At 41.2% G+C, this 15,897-nt stretch overlaps 1 protein-coding gene across 3 annotated transcripts in view; it reads right to left on the bottom strand.

The window, feature by feature from the left end:
• Positions 1–15,897, bottom strand: part of ITGB4 (integrin subunit beta 4) — a 121,745-nt gene that overhangs the window by 13,011 nt on the left and 92,837 nt on the right. For 2 of the 3 annotated variants that reach the window (XM_075845877.1, XM_075845876.1), the window contains exons 19-30: positions 14,419–14,452; positions 13,022–13,207; positions 9,674–9,777; positions 9,320–9,378; positions 9,014–9,037; positions 8,335–8,483; positions 8,072–8,251; positions 6,371–6,519; positions 4,715–4,922; positions 4,474–4,625; positions 3,871–4,051; positions 3,330–3,467 (exon numbers count right to left, since the gene is read on the bottom strand). In XM_075845877.1, the coding sequence (XP_075701992.1) occupies positions 3,330–3,467; positions 3,871–4,051; positions 4,474–4,625; positions 4,715–4,922; positions 6,371–6,519; positions 8,072–8,251; positions 8,335–8,483; positions 9,014–9,037; positions 9,320–9,378; positions 9,674–9,777; positions 13,022–13,207; positions 14,419–14,452 (1,564 nt within the window). Of the gene's footprint in view, positions 1–3,329; positions 3,468–3,870; positions 4,052–4,473; positions 4,629–4,714; positions 4,923–6,370; positions 6,520–8,071; positions 8,252–8,334; positions 8,484–9,013; positions 9,038–9,319; positions 9,379–9,673; positions 9,778–13,021; positions 13,208–14,418; positions 14,453–15,897 lie in introns of all 3 variants that reach the window. The other variant, XM_075845875.1, reaches the window with a different exon arrangement.

Genomic DNA, 15,897 nt, shown 5'->3' with positions numbered 1-15,897 from the left:
GTTACAGAATTACAAACCCTAAAGTAAAATATACAGTTAGGCCTCATTCACACTTGTGTATTTAGGTCAGTATTTGGAATAACTACTTGTGCGCCAAAACACAGAAGAGGTGCCAATGTTTCCATTATACTTTTCTCTGTGTAAGTTCTACTCTTGTTTTTGACTTACAAATACTGACCTAAATACTGCCGTCTGAAAGTGGTCTTAGTGGACTTAAAGGCACTGCCATGGGCACAGTTTGTGCACCCACTTATGCCAACTTATTTTTGGGGTGGTGGGAGGACACTTTGATTTTTAATGATTTACTTTTTTTCACTTGTCCCATTTTATTTTGGGGGAGGTATGTCCCATTTTATTTTGGGGGAGGTATATCGATGATATACTTATTTTTTGGGATGGTGACAAGGCGCTTTTTCTTGACTTTTTATGGACATATTAAACAGCAATAATATCGGGATGAAATTCACTCATGAGATACACACTAAAGAATCTAATTTTCTGGATCTCCATGGCTCACAATCATGCATGCCATGATTTAGGACACAGGACGTGTCAGAAACGCGTATGCAAAATTTCAACCTTCCCTCCTCTACTCAATTCTGTACTTTGTCTCATTATCAACTACTCCTTTTTAAAGTTTGATATACTACCAATAAAAGTGGAACATTGGTTCCTTTTATCTACTTCAAGCGCTGGTTTCTAGTTCTAATTCTTTCTCTGTTTGCCGCCGGCCGTGCGGGACTCCGGGCACTGTCTGTCCACAGACACAACTAACGGTGAGCTGGAGGATTCCCTCCCCCCTTTCCCTATACTTGTTTTTTGCTTGTATTTATGTACTGAGCTTGGTTCTAGTGCTGTATATATGTACTGAGCTTGGTTTTGGGGCTGTATATATGTACTGAGCTTGGTTCTGGGACTGTAGACATGTACTGAGCTTGGTTCTGGGTCTGTATATTTGTACTAAACTTGGTTCTGGGTCTGTATATTTGTACTAAGCTTGGTTCTGGGTCTGTATATTTGTACTGAGCTGGATTCTGGGTCTGTATATATTTACCTTCTCTTAAGGTAAAAGTATACTTTAAATCTACTTTTACCTTAAGAGAAGGTAAATCTATACAGTAAAAACTAAACCCAATAAAAACATGGAGGAATCTCAGTTTTTTCCAATTCACCCATTGTACTTTACATGGTGCCAATAAAAACTACAACTCCTCCCACAAAAAAATAATCTTTCACACACCATTCCATTGGCATACAAATAAAGTAATAAAGCTCCTGACCACTATTAGTGTCTCAAAGTATTCTGCTTTCTCTCTTTATTATGGCTCTTCTGCTAATTTAAAACCGTGCCAGATCTGTGTCCGCCTAAACAGAAATATGCAAATATATACAGTACAGCGTCTTCAAAGTTCTGTCTTCGGAGTTCGGGGGGGGGGGGGCAGACTTGAAAAAGTGGCCGGGACCCATGGTACCCTTAATCCGCCCATGGTTAGATGGCTGGAGGAGCTTTTAAACTAGGATCTGATGAGGGAGAGTGGGGATACACAAGCAGGGTTAGATACAGTACATAGGGAGTAGAATACAGAAGGGATTAATGGGTATTTAGTGATGGCTGGGGATAGCAAGCAGAGTACGGAGGTGACTAGGAATAAATACATACCGACACCTTTTAATATTCTTAGGTAAGATTAAATATATGCTGGCGAATGCAAAAAGTCTGGCAAGTAAAATGGACGAGTTGGAGATTCTAATGACCGACACGGGGCATAACAGAAACCTGGCTGGATGAGAGCCATGAATGGGTAACGTTGGGGCTACTCCGTATTCAGAAGCGATCGAAAAGATAAAAAAACGTTTGTAAAATCCAGCCAGTCCTGAATGAAGACATTGGGGGAGACTAACAGTGTGGAGTCTTTATGGGTAAATATTCATGGAGCGATTAAGAACGGTAAACTACTGATTGGAGTTTGTTATAAGCCACCGAACATAGCGGAACAGGCTGAGGATGAAATGCTGCAACAAATAGAAAAGGCAGCAAATACCAATGGGGGATTTTAACTAGCCTAACATTAGTTGGGACATAGAGGCTGCTGGATGTGCTAAAAGCCATAAGTTTTTATACACAATTCAAGACCATTATTTCACTCGGTTAATAAACCAACCAGAGGAAATAATGTTCTGGATCTGGTCTTCTCTAATCGACCAGACACAATAACATATGTGGAGGTCAGGGAGCACATGGGCAATAGTGGCCACAATGTGGTAAGTTTTAATATAATTTTTAATAAAACAATACGAAGGGGAGCAATAAAAACCTGCAATTTTAGGAAAGGAAAATTCGATCGACTGAGGGAAGACCTTAGTCATGTTGACTGGGATCATGTAATGGTAAATAGGGATACTGCCGCTAAATGGGGAGCTTTTAAAGATATATTACATGAATCGTGTAAGTTTATACCCACTGGTAATAAAATGTCTAGGAATAAAAGGAGTCCAATATGGATGAATGGGGAATTACTGAATATAATAAGACAAAAGCATTCAAAACCGTGAAGGCTGAGGGCTCAGCAAAAGCATTCCAGACTTACAAATATCTCAATAGAAAATGTAAAAATTTAATTTTTTATAAATATATTAATGCCAAAAAGAACAAATCTGATAAAGATAAGCATGGGAATAGAATTGTAGAGGACAAAGAGAGGGCGGAAATATTAAACACGTACTTTTCCTCTGTGTTCACTGATTAGCTGCCAGTACCAGATATTCAGGGGGACAGTGATAAAGTGCAAAAGACAATGACAGAATCATTTTCTTTTTTTTTTTCCACTTTTCCCCCCAAAAAATTGACAGAAAAATGCAAACGTTAAGGCTCTTGGAATGCGGCGGTGAGAAAAAAGATACGTATTTAGCATCGCCATAACTGAACCGACCAATAGAATAAATATAACGTTATATATGCCGCATGGTGAACTGCGTACATTTAAAACACAATTAACAATGCTGGAGTAGCTGTTTTTTTCAACCCTCCCCCCTGCAAAAAAAAGTTAATCAACTAAATATATGTAACCAAAAATGATGCCATTGAAAAGTACAACTTGTTCCGCAAAGAAGAAGCCCTCATACGGCTAAGTCGACAGAAGAAAAAGAAATGACTCTTGGAATACAACGATGATAAAAAGAAAAAAAATGATTAGTCATTAAGGCCAAAATAGACTGGCTGTTAAGAAATGCTTAAGTAGAAGAGGTGCAGCTTATTAAAATAATGGTATTAACGTAGAACAAAAGAGAACAAGGCAACATTTTGGTGAATCGCTGGGTATTCGACTTACGATTGTCCTCGTTCACCTTGCCGTAGTTAACTTCATATGCAGTGATACCGCCGTTGGTCTCAGCAGGCTCTGCCCAGCTCAGCTGCGTCACTGTGCTTGAAATAACATTAAAGGCTAGACGACCTGGTTCACTTGGGACTATGGAAAACAAGAAATGATGGAAGATGCATTTGTAAAGACTTCTACAGGGTAGCACATATTGTCTAAACGGGAATTAATTTACACTGACATAGTCTTAAGGACATAACCTCGGAACCACCTATTGCTAAGCCACAGGAACCCATGGTCACAATATGATAAAACCTAATAATAAATTAAAATACTAAAATCTAATAACAATAGTGTTACTAAAATGACCATAGGGACCTCTATAGTCTTAGGCCCAGGTTTATCTGGTCTTTCAAAAACCTAAGTCTATGGCTAGTCTAGAGCAGCATATACTGTGGTGCAGTTTACCCTATGAGATTATGGTAGCGATTTTATCATAAATAATTTTGTTTTACTGGATTAAGCCTTGGATAAACTACATCAAAATACTCACCATCCATCAGGGTCTGGCATGTCACAGTGTCCACATAAGGGCCCTCCTCCTGCATGTCATAGGCACACACTCGCATTTCGTAGTCACAGTATGGATATAGGTTGACTAGCTCTGCAGAAGGTGTCTTGGTATCTATTACAGTAGCATCTGACTCTGAATCTCCTTGAATCCAGTATCGAACCTAAACAAAAGTGACTTGCATTTAAAGATGATGGAACACCTAGCACACAGTATAATACAGAATAGTTTTATTATGGTTCAAAATGAGGTCTATAGAGACAGTATTTTGTCAGCACTGTTGACATGGTCATTAGTAGCCTCTCAATAATGTCACCAGCGCAGTAAAACTATCTATGGATCCACAGTTCTGCGGAGAAACACAAAAAACCCCAAGTATATTAAGTGAGTAGCACCCCTCCATTGCAATTGGACAATCGAACCCAAGAGCAAGGCTGTTAAATCCGTTAAATAGATAACAAGCATATGTGCAGATTCCAACTGCTGCCAAATATCATATATCTAATTACATCTTGTCATGACAAGACTGACATTTTGCAGATAACTTAAACAATGGTCTTAAAAGGGTGATAAAAAGGCACTTACTTTATACCCAATAGCTTTTCCTCCAGGCGGGGGTACCCAATTGAGTTGGATATTTCTAGCACCAATAGCCTGAGCAGTCAGATTAATGGGAGCTCCTATCTTTCCGCGAGGAGACTGGAGAGCCTGTTGTGTCCTTATTTTTGGTACAAGATCTGCTGAAATTATTTGGAAGAGAAAGTCAATACCAAAGTTCACTCATACCAGCTTTATCGGTGTCTAGAATGTCTAGTTAGTAACTCACCTGCACTGTCATCAATGGTGATGGTACACTGTGGGTACTTGCCAATTTTGGCACCATACTTTGGATTGCTTAGTTCCAACAGGAATTGTTTGAGCTGCCTGTTTCCCAGCAAAGTGTCCACCTCTGATCGGTCAAGTAGAGGAACCAAGATTTGTGACTGAGTGTCATTTCCTTGGAATGTGACTTCACCTTCTGAGAAAGCATAATCCTAGGGAAAAGAGTCCAATGAGAACACGAGGAATACAACCCAACGTATCTAGTTAATGGTTTCGCAGCATGTCCCAAAAATTCTGACACTGTGCAATATAAAAATACTCTCTCTCATCATCTCCGTAGTTCTCCACACAAAGTTTTGTAATCTTAAAATCGCAATTTAAATTGTCAAATTTGCCATCTTCTGACAAACCAGGGAATGCACCTTGGGTATGTAAAATGTCCACCATATTGACATACTGAATTCTCGCAGTGGGAGGAAACAGGGCTTCCATCACAATTGTTTCAGCCAGCTAAGCTGATGTGACATCACAAGTGGTTTTAGTCAGGTAAACTAAGGCTATGCTCACATGGTGGATTTTACTTGGTGGGTCCTGCCACAAAATCTGTTGCAGAATTATTCCTGCTGTCAGCCGGAATATTCCTACTCCCATTCAATTCAATGGGAGGTTTGGGCGGAATCTGCCCGAAGATCGGGCAGGACGCTTCTTTTGTCTGCTAGCTGAAAAGATCAGCTAGCGGGAAAAAGAAGCGTCCGCCTCCCATTGAAATGAATGGGAGGGGGAATTTTGCGGCAGATTTCTCGGTGTGATCATAGCCCCAGAGTAACATCACAAAGGGTTTTAGTCAGGTAAGCTAATGTGACATCATAAGTGGTTTTGAGTCAGGTACTCTGCTGTGATGTCACAACTGTACTTTTATCAGGTACTTCTGCATCATCACAAGTGGGTTAAAGAAACACCCCCCTTTTTTCTTTCCCCTCCATTTGTACATTGGTGTTTCAGTGGGGTGCTGTGTGGGGTGCAGCGTGAAGATCACGTGGGTAGCGCCAGACTCGAAAAAGACATGACGCAGGGATCAGTAAGTATTTCTGCACACAGCACCCCACTAAAACACGAATGTACAAGTGGAGTGCTTCTTTAAGTCAGGTAAAGAGTGTCAGCATTTGTGACATTATAAGTTTTAAACGAAGGTAAACCACTGTGACATTACATGTGGTTTACAGACAAGTAATATGATGTGACACCACAAATGTCTATGACTAAGGTAAGTAGCTGTGACATTATAACTCCTTCTGCTAGGTAAACCGCTGTGAAATCATAGGCAAGTTTCAGTCAGGTAATCTGCTGTGACATCACAAGTGGATCTTAGTCAAAAACGCTGCTGTGACATCACTTGTGTGTTTCCATCAGGTAAGTGGCTGTGACATGACAAGTGTGTGTCAGTCAGTTAAGCTACTGTGACATCATAACTAGCTTTCATCAGGTAAACTTAAGGTCACACATACCATATGTAACATCAAATTAGCAGATGGAAATTAGGGAGCCCACATACTAATCTTGCACAGGGCTGGAGTTATTACATCCTCTGCATATCTAATTTTATTTGCATGCTCAGATGCAAACTAAACATACAGTAGTACTCCCACAGATCTGTGCCTACCTTGCCGTCACGAGCTGTCAGGTCCTGGGTGCGATAGGTAACCTGTGTCTTGCCACTCTGTAGAATTTCACGTGAAAGCGGAACGCGAGCAAATTGATCCTGGCGGCTGTAGGTAAATGCTGGCTTCACAAAGGTCACAACACTCTTCGCTATGAGATGATAAAATATTCATGATTTCCAGGGTAATATAATGTCACGTGACTCCTAATATCCCCCATACTATACAATACAAATTCTGTATAATACGTAGATCAATAAAAAAAGGAAGCAGAATATTAATTGAAAAACAATGAAGCAGAGGCAGCAATTAAAAAGGAATAATTATAAAAAATAAGTATATTATCATCTGCATTTACAACTCTACAGATGTCCAAGCTCAAACACCAGTAAGGTTTCATGCCCACTTCAGTCTTTCCCTTCAGGGTGCTAGCCGTTTTTCTGACGGCTAGCACCCTGACCCATTCATTTCAATGGGGCCATGCACACTTCAGTTTTTTTGACGGTCCCGTTGCTCCACTCCAACAAAATTAGAGCATGTCCTACTTTGGTCCGAGATTCCGTGACCGTGAGGCCCATGCAAGTCAATGGGGCCGTCCAAAAAACTGAAGGCATCCGTGTGTGACGGAGTCTAGCAACGGCTGGGTGGGCAGAAGTACATTAGAGATATTACACTAATCGGCAGCCCTTTCTCTCTATCCAGCACTGATATAGAGAAGTGGCTCCTGATAAAAATAAGATAAAAAGCAGTTCATATGTACCCCGGTCGTTACCTTGGTGATGAGTCCCTCTTCTTCCTCCAGTCCGACCTTCCTGTATGACGCGGCAGTCCATGTGGCTGCTGCAGCCTGTGATTGGCTGCAGAGGCGGTCACATGGAATGAAGCGCCATCCCAGGAGGCCGGCCTTCTGACGTCATCCAGTCCGGCCTTTTATAATGACTTTTATCCCATGTGACTGCCACTACAGCCTGTGATTGGCTGCAGCGGTGACATGGGATGAAACGTCATCCCAGGAGGCCGGACAGGAGGAAAAAGCAAGGAGTTCTGGGTAAGTATGAACTGATTTATTTTATTTTTTATTTAATTAGAATTGTATTTTGTGAGCGCCGAGCATGGTCATTATTTAGCGCTAGTCACTGTCCAGGGTGCTGAAAGAGTTACCGCCGATCAGTGCAGCCCATTAACTGTTTCAACACCTTGTACAGTGACTAGCGCTGAACAACCCTGCTCTTTCAGCACCTTGGACAGTGCCATGCTCGGCGCTCAGAAAGGGAAACACGGAGGAGGGCACACGGATCTGTCAAAAATGGCCGATAAAACTGTGAAGGAAGTGTGCATGAGGCCGTACTTCACGCACTGTAACTTTGTATTCACTACACGCATTAAATAAACCGTGGCTAGATCTCTTATCTTGACTTTTTCAATAACTTTTCAATGGCTTTTGTTGTGTGATATCACGCTGCAACAAGTAATCAGAATCAAGTTAAAGATGGCTACATCAGTATTTTCGTGTATTTCACCCCTAACAACACAACAGGTGAAATCTAGTGCAAGAAATCCACGACAGCTGTGGATATAAATTTCCACAGCACCACCCTCCGAGTTTTATAAATCCTCATTTACTTACATTGTATTGTACTTTTATTGCTGATTTTACTGGCAGAATCTGACACTTGCCCTACTTATAATGTTTCTTATCCCACCTTGTTCTTTGATGATTGTAATATTGACATGTTTGCGTCCCAAACGGGCAGTTCCTGTGGGAACTTCTAGAGCTTCCACAAGTAGCTGCTTCTCATCGTCATCTTCTGGTCGGATGAAGAGGGGGACTCGCACATCCACCATTTCCACCCCCTCCTGGAATTCCACCAAGCCTTGGGCATCTAAAACAGACAGAGGGGTGCCACGGATCAGAAAATGGGAAGCTATAAAGTTAAAGTAGTATTTAGAGGAATTTATCTCTCACCATTGTCAGATATGACTGTGTAATACCCTGGAGTGACCTTCAAGTCCTGGAATGCCTCCTGTGAGACATGTTTCTCTGTGACTTTAACAATTTCGGGATAAGCTTCTCTTGGAGCCATTAATACAGTGTCTGCAATTGTATGGTCCTGTCTGAAGGATGTGATATAAAAATGTCATATATTGGCAAAACTGTTAAGCATCATCAATGTTAAAGAGGTTCCCCGAGATTTAAGTGATGGCCTCTCCTTAGGACATGTCATTAATGTATGATCAGTTGGGGTCAGAACCCCGGGATCTCCTCCGATCAGCAGCTCAGCCCTTGTCTGAGCTGCAGTACAAGGATGAGCCACAGTTGTATGTATGGCGTTGTGCCTGGATAATCAATAAAGGGACATTTAATCTTCTGACCAGCTGGGGTCCCGTAGGTCAGACCCCCACGATCATATATTTTATATGACATCAATTAAAGTCTTGTACAGACCTTTAAGCATAAGATCTGTAATTGTTTTATATTCCAACACAATTTTACAATAATCCAAAATTAAAAAAACAGCAGACAATGGCCCTAAATACAATGTCAAACTTAATTTATTATGCAAATTTTAAGTTTAAGAAATTCATAAGCAACTTCATAAAATTTGATTTTATTTGATCATAAAAGTACAAGTTTTTGTTTGTACCTTTTGCCAGCATTGGACTGCAGCCTTGGGGGAAAAAAAACAGAAGATTGAATTTAATATTGTGTAAAAGATGCAATACAGTGAAACCTTTATGAAAAGACCACATAAAAATGCAAAGGACTTTTAGAGGGGGGGGCTTCAATATAATGATATAATGAATAATAATGACACTGCAAACTCTGATGTCGATCAGGGGTGGTCTTCTCAATGACGTGGTCTTTTGGAGAGGTTTCACTTCATATTGTATATATGTCATAATATATTGTCAGAGGTGACAATTGTACATTACTGTACAGTAATTCTTACCGCAAAGTTGTCTGTTTAACCTTGTGAGTGCCAGGAATGACCTTATAAACCTCGTTCAGCTGAAGGAATAAAAATAGGTAGTGAGATATCCAATTTCCTGACCAAGGTTCCTGGTTCCCCTCTAAAAATGTGTAGTGTGGTCATCCACTGATTCTAATGGTTTATCAGATTGACAAGTAAAGTAATATGCAGAAGCAGAAGACATGTAACTATTACCCATCAATAACACTTGGAAAGCAGCAAAGATGGAGTATATCTTCAAAACAGCCTTGTAATTGAGGAGCTATTACAATGTCTACAGGGAGTTGGAGTTGGTCTTCTAGATTGAGCGTTTACATTAAACTCACAACTCACCATATCTTCTACTTCTCGTCGTAGTTGATCACATTCCCGTGTCTGAGGCTTGGAAAGGTTTTCAGTGAAGAGTCGAGCCAACCGTAGTGAGACACCATAAGGGACTACAAATTGGGTGAGGTAATTTTTCAGAAAATCACTGGATATAATTTGAACCCCTTTCACATACTATATTATAATATATATATATATATATATATATATATATATATATACACACACATACACATATATATATACACACGGTGCATTCGAAAAGTCTTCAGAGCCTTTCGCTTTTTTTACATTTTGTTATGTTGTGGCATTGTGCTAAAATGAAATTAAAAAAAAAAAAGTTTTTCCAATTATTCTACACTCAATACCCCATAATGACAAAGTTAAAACAGAATTTTATAAACTCTTGCAAATTGATTAAAAATGAAAAACCTATAATTTCGCATGGACATAAGTACTCAGACCCTTTGCTATGACACTTGAAATTTAGCTCTGGGGGGCTCCCATTTCTTTAGATAATCTTTGAAATGTTTCTACATCTTGATTGGAGTCCACCCCTAGTAAATTCATTTAATTGGACATGATTTGGAAAGACACACCCCTGCAGTGGCGGATTAAGAAGACCATGGGCCCTGGGCTGTTACCCAAACTTGGGCCCCCCTTCTCCACCACCACCCTGCCGCGCCGTAACTATTGCTAACACTACCTAAACACTAGTACACAAAGTAGGCACATTATGCACAAAGTACACACAGTACGCACATTATGCACAAAGTACGCACATTATGCACAAAGTACGCACATTATGCACAAAGTACACACAGTACACAAAGTAGGCACATTATGCACAAAGTACGCACATTATGCACATTATGCACAAAGTACGCACAGTACACAAAGTACCACATTATGCACAAAGTAGGCACATTATGCACAAAGTACGCACATTATGCACAAAGTACGCACAGTACACAAAGTACCACATTATGCACAAAGTAGGCACATTATGCACAAAGTACGCACAGTACACAAAGTACCACATTATGCACAAAGTACGCAAATTATGCACAAAGTACGCACATTATGCACAAAGTACGCACATTATGCACATTATGCACAAAGTACGCACATTATGCACAAAGTACACAAAGTAGGCACATTATGCACAAAGTACGCACATTATGCACAAAGTACACAAAGTACCACATTATGCACAAAGTACACAAAGTAGGCACATTATGCACAAAGTACGCACAGTACACAAAGTACCATATTATGCACAAAGTACGCACATTATGCACAAAGTAGGCACATTATGCACAAAGTACGCACATTATGCACAAAGTACGCACATTATGCACAAAGTACGCACATTATGCACAAAGTATGCACAGTACACAAAGTACCACATTATGCACAAAGTACGCACAGTACACAAAGTACACACATTATGCACAAAGTAGGCACATTATACACAAAGTATGCATAGTACACAAAGTACACACGAGTATGCACATTATACACTAAGTAGGCACATTATACACGAGTATGCACATTATACACAAAGTACACCTTGTAAACACATGAATATGGACATTAAACATACATGAATATGGACATTAAACACACATGAATATGGATATTAAACACACATGCACTTACCTTTTATGTCTTCACTGCAGCTCTTCTCCTGCTCACAGCACAGAGCCCGCCGACAGTCTCCCCTCCCCCATGTCCCGACAGCTAGCAGCAGAGATGTTTAGAGCAGGGAAGGGGGGCTGGAGGGGGAGCTTCTAAAGCAGCACAGACCACGGCTGCTAAGTAGAAGCAAAGCTCCCCTCGCCTGACAGGTGCGGTCCTGGCACCGGGGCTCCCTCCGGTGCTAGCGACGCCACTGGGCATGAGGGGGTTCGGGCGGTCATAGGCTCCTTGGGCCCCCTGGCAGTCTTGGGCCCCGGGCGACCGCCCGAAACGCCCTAATGATAATCCGCCACTGCACCCCTGTCTATATTAGGTCTCACAGCTGACAATGCATATCAGAGCAAAAAGCAAACCATGAGGAGGAAAGAGCTGCCTGTAGAGCTCAGAGACAGGATTGTGTGAAGGCAGAGATATGGAGAACGGTACAATAAAATTTCTGCTGCACTGAAAGTTCCCAAGAGCACAGGATTGAGGGAAAGATGAATGGAGCAAAGTACAGAGATATTCTTAATGAAAACCTGATCCAGAGTGCTCTGGACCTCAGACTGGGCCGAAGGTTCACCTTCCAACAAGATAATGACCCTCCGCACACAGCCAACACAACACAGGGGTGGCTTAGGGAAACCTCTGTCAATGTCATTGAGTGGCCCAGCCGGATCTATGACTTGAACCCAATTGAACATCTCTGGAGAGACCTGAAAATGTCTGTCCACTGACCGTCCCCATCCAACCTGACAGAGCTAGAGAGGATCTGCAGAGAAGAATGGCAGAAAATCCCCAAATCCAGGTGTGCAAACCTTGTGGCATCATACCCAAGACGACTGGGGGCTGTTATCACTGACAAAAGTGCTTCAACTAAGTCCTGAGTAAAGGGTCTGAATAATTCTGTCAATGCAATATTTTAGTTTTTCCTCTTCTATAAACTAGCAAAGATGTATAATATTCTGTTTTCACTTTGTCATTATGGGGTATGGAGTACATAATGATGAAGAAATACGTGTTTTGTTTTTTTTTTACATTTTAGCACAAGGCATCATCATAACAAAAAATGTAAAAAAAATGAAAGGTTTAGTGAACGCACCAATGTGAGGGTGTACAGGATTATGGATTTCTTTATGTTTTGGTGGGAGTCGTGCGCTCAGTTTATGTGTTCTCTCCTCTCAAACATCTTTGCAGCTTTCGAGCAGCGTGGACGGAGATGGGCGGTTGGCTGGTCCCCGACCCACCTCTTCGTCCATGGCTGCATTAAGTCCTATTTATGAGAGAGGATCATGCTCTTTACTTGTGAATATTGTTGCCCAGATGGGAGATATTATTTTGAAGACAAGCTAATTTGTTTATGTTTGTTCCCTCCCTCTCCCCCACATTCTCCCCTCTCCCATTGATAGTATCGTAAGATACTTTGATTCATTGATGTGCACCCTGTAAGAACCTTAATCTAATTGTAACTATAACATGCTTCTGGGGATCCTTCCCCTCCCCCTTTTTTTAATTTCTGTAACCCATATTTGAAAAAGTTGAATAAAAATTAATTGGAAAAAAAAATAAATGTAAAGTGTCTGAAGACTTTCCGAATGCACTGTATGTATGTATATATGTGCATATATATATATATATATACATACACATACACACACACACAGAGCATTCTACCTTGCTCTTTAGAATTGAGATCCTCTGGTGATGGAGCTGGACGGTGGACATTGTTTGTAATCTTCCATCTTATGGTGTCTCCATCTTTGAGGTTACCAGTTCGTACTAGAGGAGTGTTCAAGTAGTCAGATGACATCAGGCTCTGCCGCAACATGTAGTGGTCTTCCTTAAATCCTACAGTGCGACCTGTGGAAAACATAGAACTGATTGATTAGCTCTGCTGTCATGCAATACAACAGAAATGATTAATCAAAGTATAGTATATATTAATAGTTGGCCACCAAATATCATGCTGTAGGTTCACCTGCATCTATGCGGCATGTACTGCACCTACACCTATGCTACATGTACTATACCTATGCTGCATGTACTGCACCTACACCTATGCTACATGTACTATACCTATGCGGCATGTACTGCACCTACACCTATGCTACATGTACTATACCTATGCTGCATGTACTGCACCTACACCTATGCTACATGTACTATACCTATGCTGCATGTACTGCAGCTAAACTAATGCTATATTTACTATACCTAAAGCTATGCTGCATTTACTGCATCTGAAATTATGTTGCATGTACCACACCTAACCCTATTCTGCATATACTGCACCTAAACCTATGCTGCATGTACTATACCAATTCTGCATATACTGCACCTAAACCTATGCTGCAATAATAATAATCTTTATATAGCGTCAATATATTCCGGAGCACTTTACAGTTCAGAGGGAACATGTACAGATAATATCAGACATTACATATGGACAGAACCAACTAATAATTCAAACAACTGGAGTGAGGACCCTGCTCACAAGAGCTTACAATCTATGAGGAAATAAGGGAGACACAAAATGTAAAGGTGCTTGTTAAGTACAATAGTCCAGCCATCTTTTATCCATATGGGGTAGTAACATAAAGCTGCATGAGCCGGTCACCAGCCAGCGTCTGTGTATGATGGACATGAAGTGTATTAGGGTTCAAGGAGTGTGGGGGATACTGCTGAATGAGGGGTCAGTTTCTGATGACAAATGTAATAGTGGGGCCAAGGAAAGGAGTTAGATTAGGGAATGTTATATCTAAAAAGATGTGTTTTCAGGGCAAGTTTAAAACTGTCGATGTTAGAAATGAATCTGATTGGGGTAGTACTGTATGTATACTATATATACTGTAATCCCCTAATTCCCTAGTATATATATTTTACCAGAGTTACACCCTTCATGAGCAGAACCAATCCAAAAATAGAGCATAAAAATCAACCTATGTTGTAAAAAGAAACACCGCAACTCTACTATTATATTGTGTATAATAGAAATAATTTACATCTTTGTTATATTCATATATAAAATGTACCACAGGTTCAGTTCAGTTTCTATAATTGCTTCTCATTACCTCGTCCGCAGCAGGGCAGCAGAGCCAGACATGCCTGTAAAAACATAAGTCATATTTCATATCTCGCATACAACGACAATTCACTTACTATGCCATAATTCTGTTAACATACTTTATGTTTTTCATTTACGTTCTCTATACCCATAGTTCTATTGATACACAAATGATGCAGCGCATCTCTTCTATATCGGCAAAGTAATGCAGTGTAGTATGTAAAACTGCGGGTGCAGTTTTTTTTATAAGTATACTCCTAGCCTTGGACCATACTCAAAACAAAGTGGAAAAAAAAACTAAGACGATAAACAAACTTCAATTAAAAATAATTTTCTTTCAGTAGTCAGGTTCACTCTGTAACGTCTATGGCCACGGTCCGTCGTTCTGCGTTAATCCCCGACGGCCGTGGCCATGGCAACTTACCTGCTTGCAGCGTCGTGCTCCTGTGAGGCGCCGGCACTCACTTCCGGACTACGAGTGTCTCCGGCGGGGGCGCGCACACTGTCTTAAAGGGCCAGTGCACGCATTTTTGCAGGAAGTCTGCAATATAGCCCAGGATGCCCTGGGCTATAAAAAGGGATCTGCCCTCTTGCTCTTTGCCAGAGCGTTGTATGTTACCCAAAGTTTGTCGTGCTTATGGTCTCCCAGTTTCCCAGTGTACCTTGTTCCTGTATCCCGTATCCTGTTTCCGTGCTACCCAGTTCTAGTGCCGTGCTGTGCTGTTGTCGTGCTGTGCTACAGTCTACGCTTGATTTGCTACGCCCCACCTGACGTCTTCCCGCCGCCTGGTCCTGGATGTGCCTGCCTCGTTACTGCCTACGATTGCCTCAGGTACCCTCGCTGAACTATTTGAACTCTGTACTTACCTGTTTGACCAGCTGCCATCCCGCTACGTGGTACAGCCCAGTGGGTCCACACCCCGCATCGTGACACACTCCGACAACACTTCCCTGTAAACAATGTTCGCAGTAGAACCACCAGGGATGTGTGCATAAAGATTGGTGGCGTTGCTAACACGGGAGAGAGACACATAGATTTGGGCGTGCGCAAAGCAGCTGACACTGAGGTCTGCGCCCGCAACGCTCAGCGTTTGGCCCTGCGCTTTGTTGATGGTCGTAGCGTAACATAAGCTGACGGGAAACGGTACACATTTAAAACTGAAGGGAAAATTATTTGGAATAAGGGGGATTCGGGGTATAAAAACGCTATCACCTGCGCCGCATCTTGTTAAAATCTTCTATAACGTTTTGTTGAAGATATGTGATTTTTAGTCGAGTGCCATTACATAGTTTTGGTGGGCTTAAATTTCTAAGGAGAATTATGGGGATGCCAACTTTTAAATAAATTTTGTGGGACGGAAGATCGGATGTGCTCAGGGAATTTAAAAATTCCACCGGATAGTTGGTAGCATCTTCTTGTTCAATGACTCTATTGATGGAGATATATTCTGCACTTTCCCCATGAACACACGTCAATATTGGAGCA

Source organism: Rhinoderma darwinii, chromosome 13 (genome assembly GCF_050947455.1).
Source record: "Rhinoderma darwinii isolate aRhiDar2 chromosome 13, aRhiDar2.hap1, whole genome shotgun sequence".
Classification (NCBI taxonomy): domain Eukaryota; kingdom Metazoa; phylum Chordata; class Amphibia; order Anura; family Rhinodermatidae; genus Rhinoderma; species Rhinoderma darwinii.
Note: the sequence above shows the minus strand (reverse complement) of the source record. Positions and strands in the feature narration are given on the sequence as shown.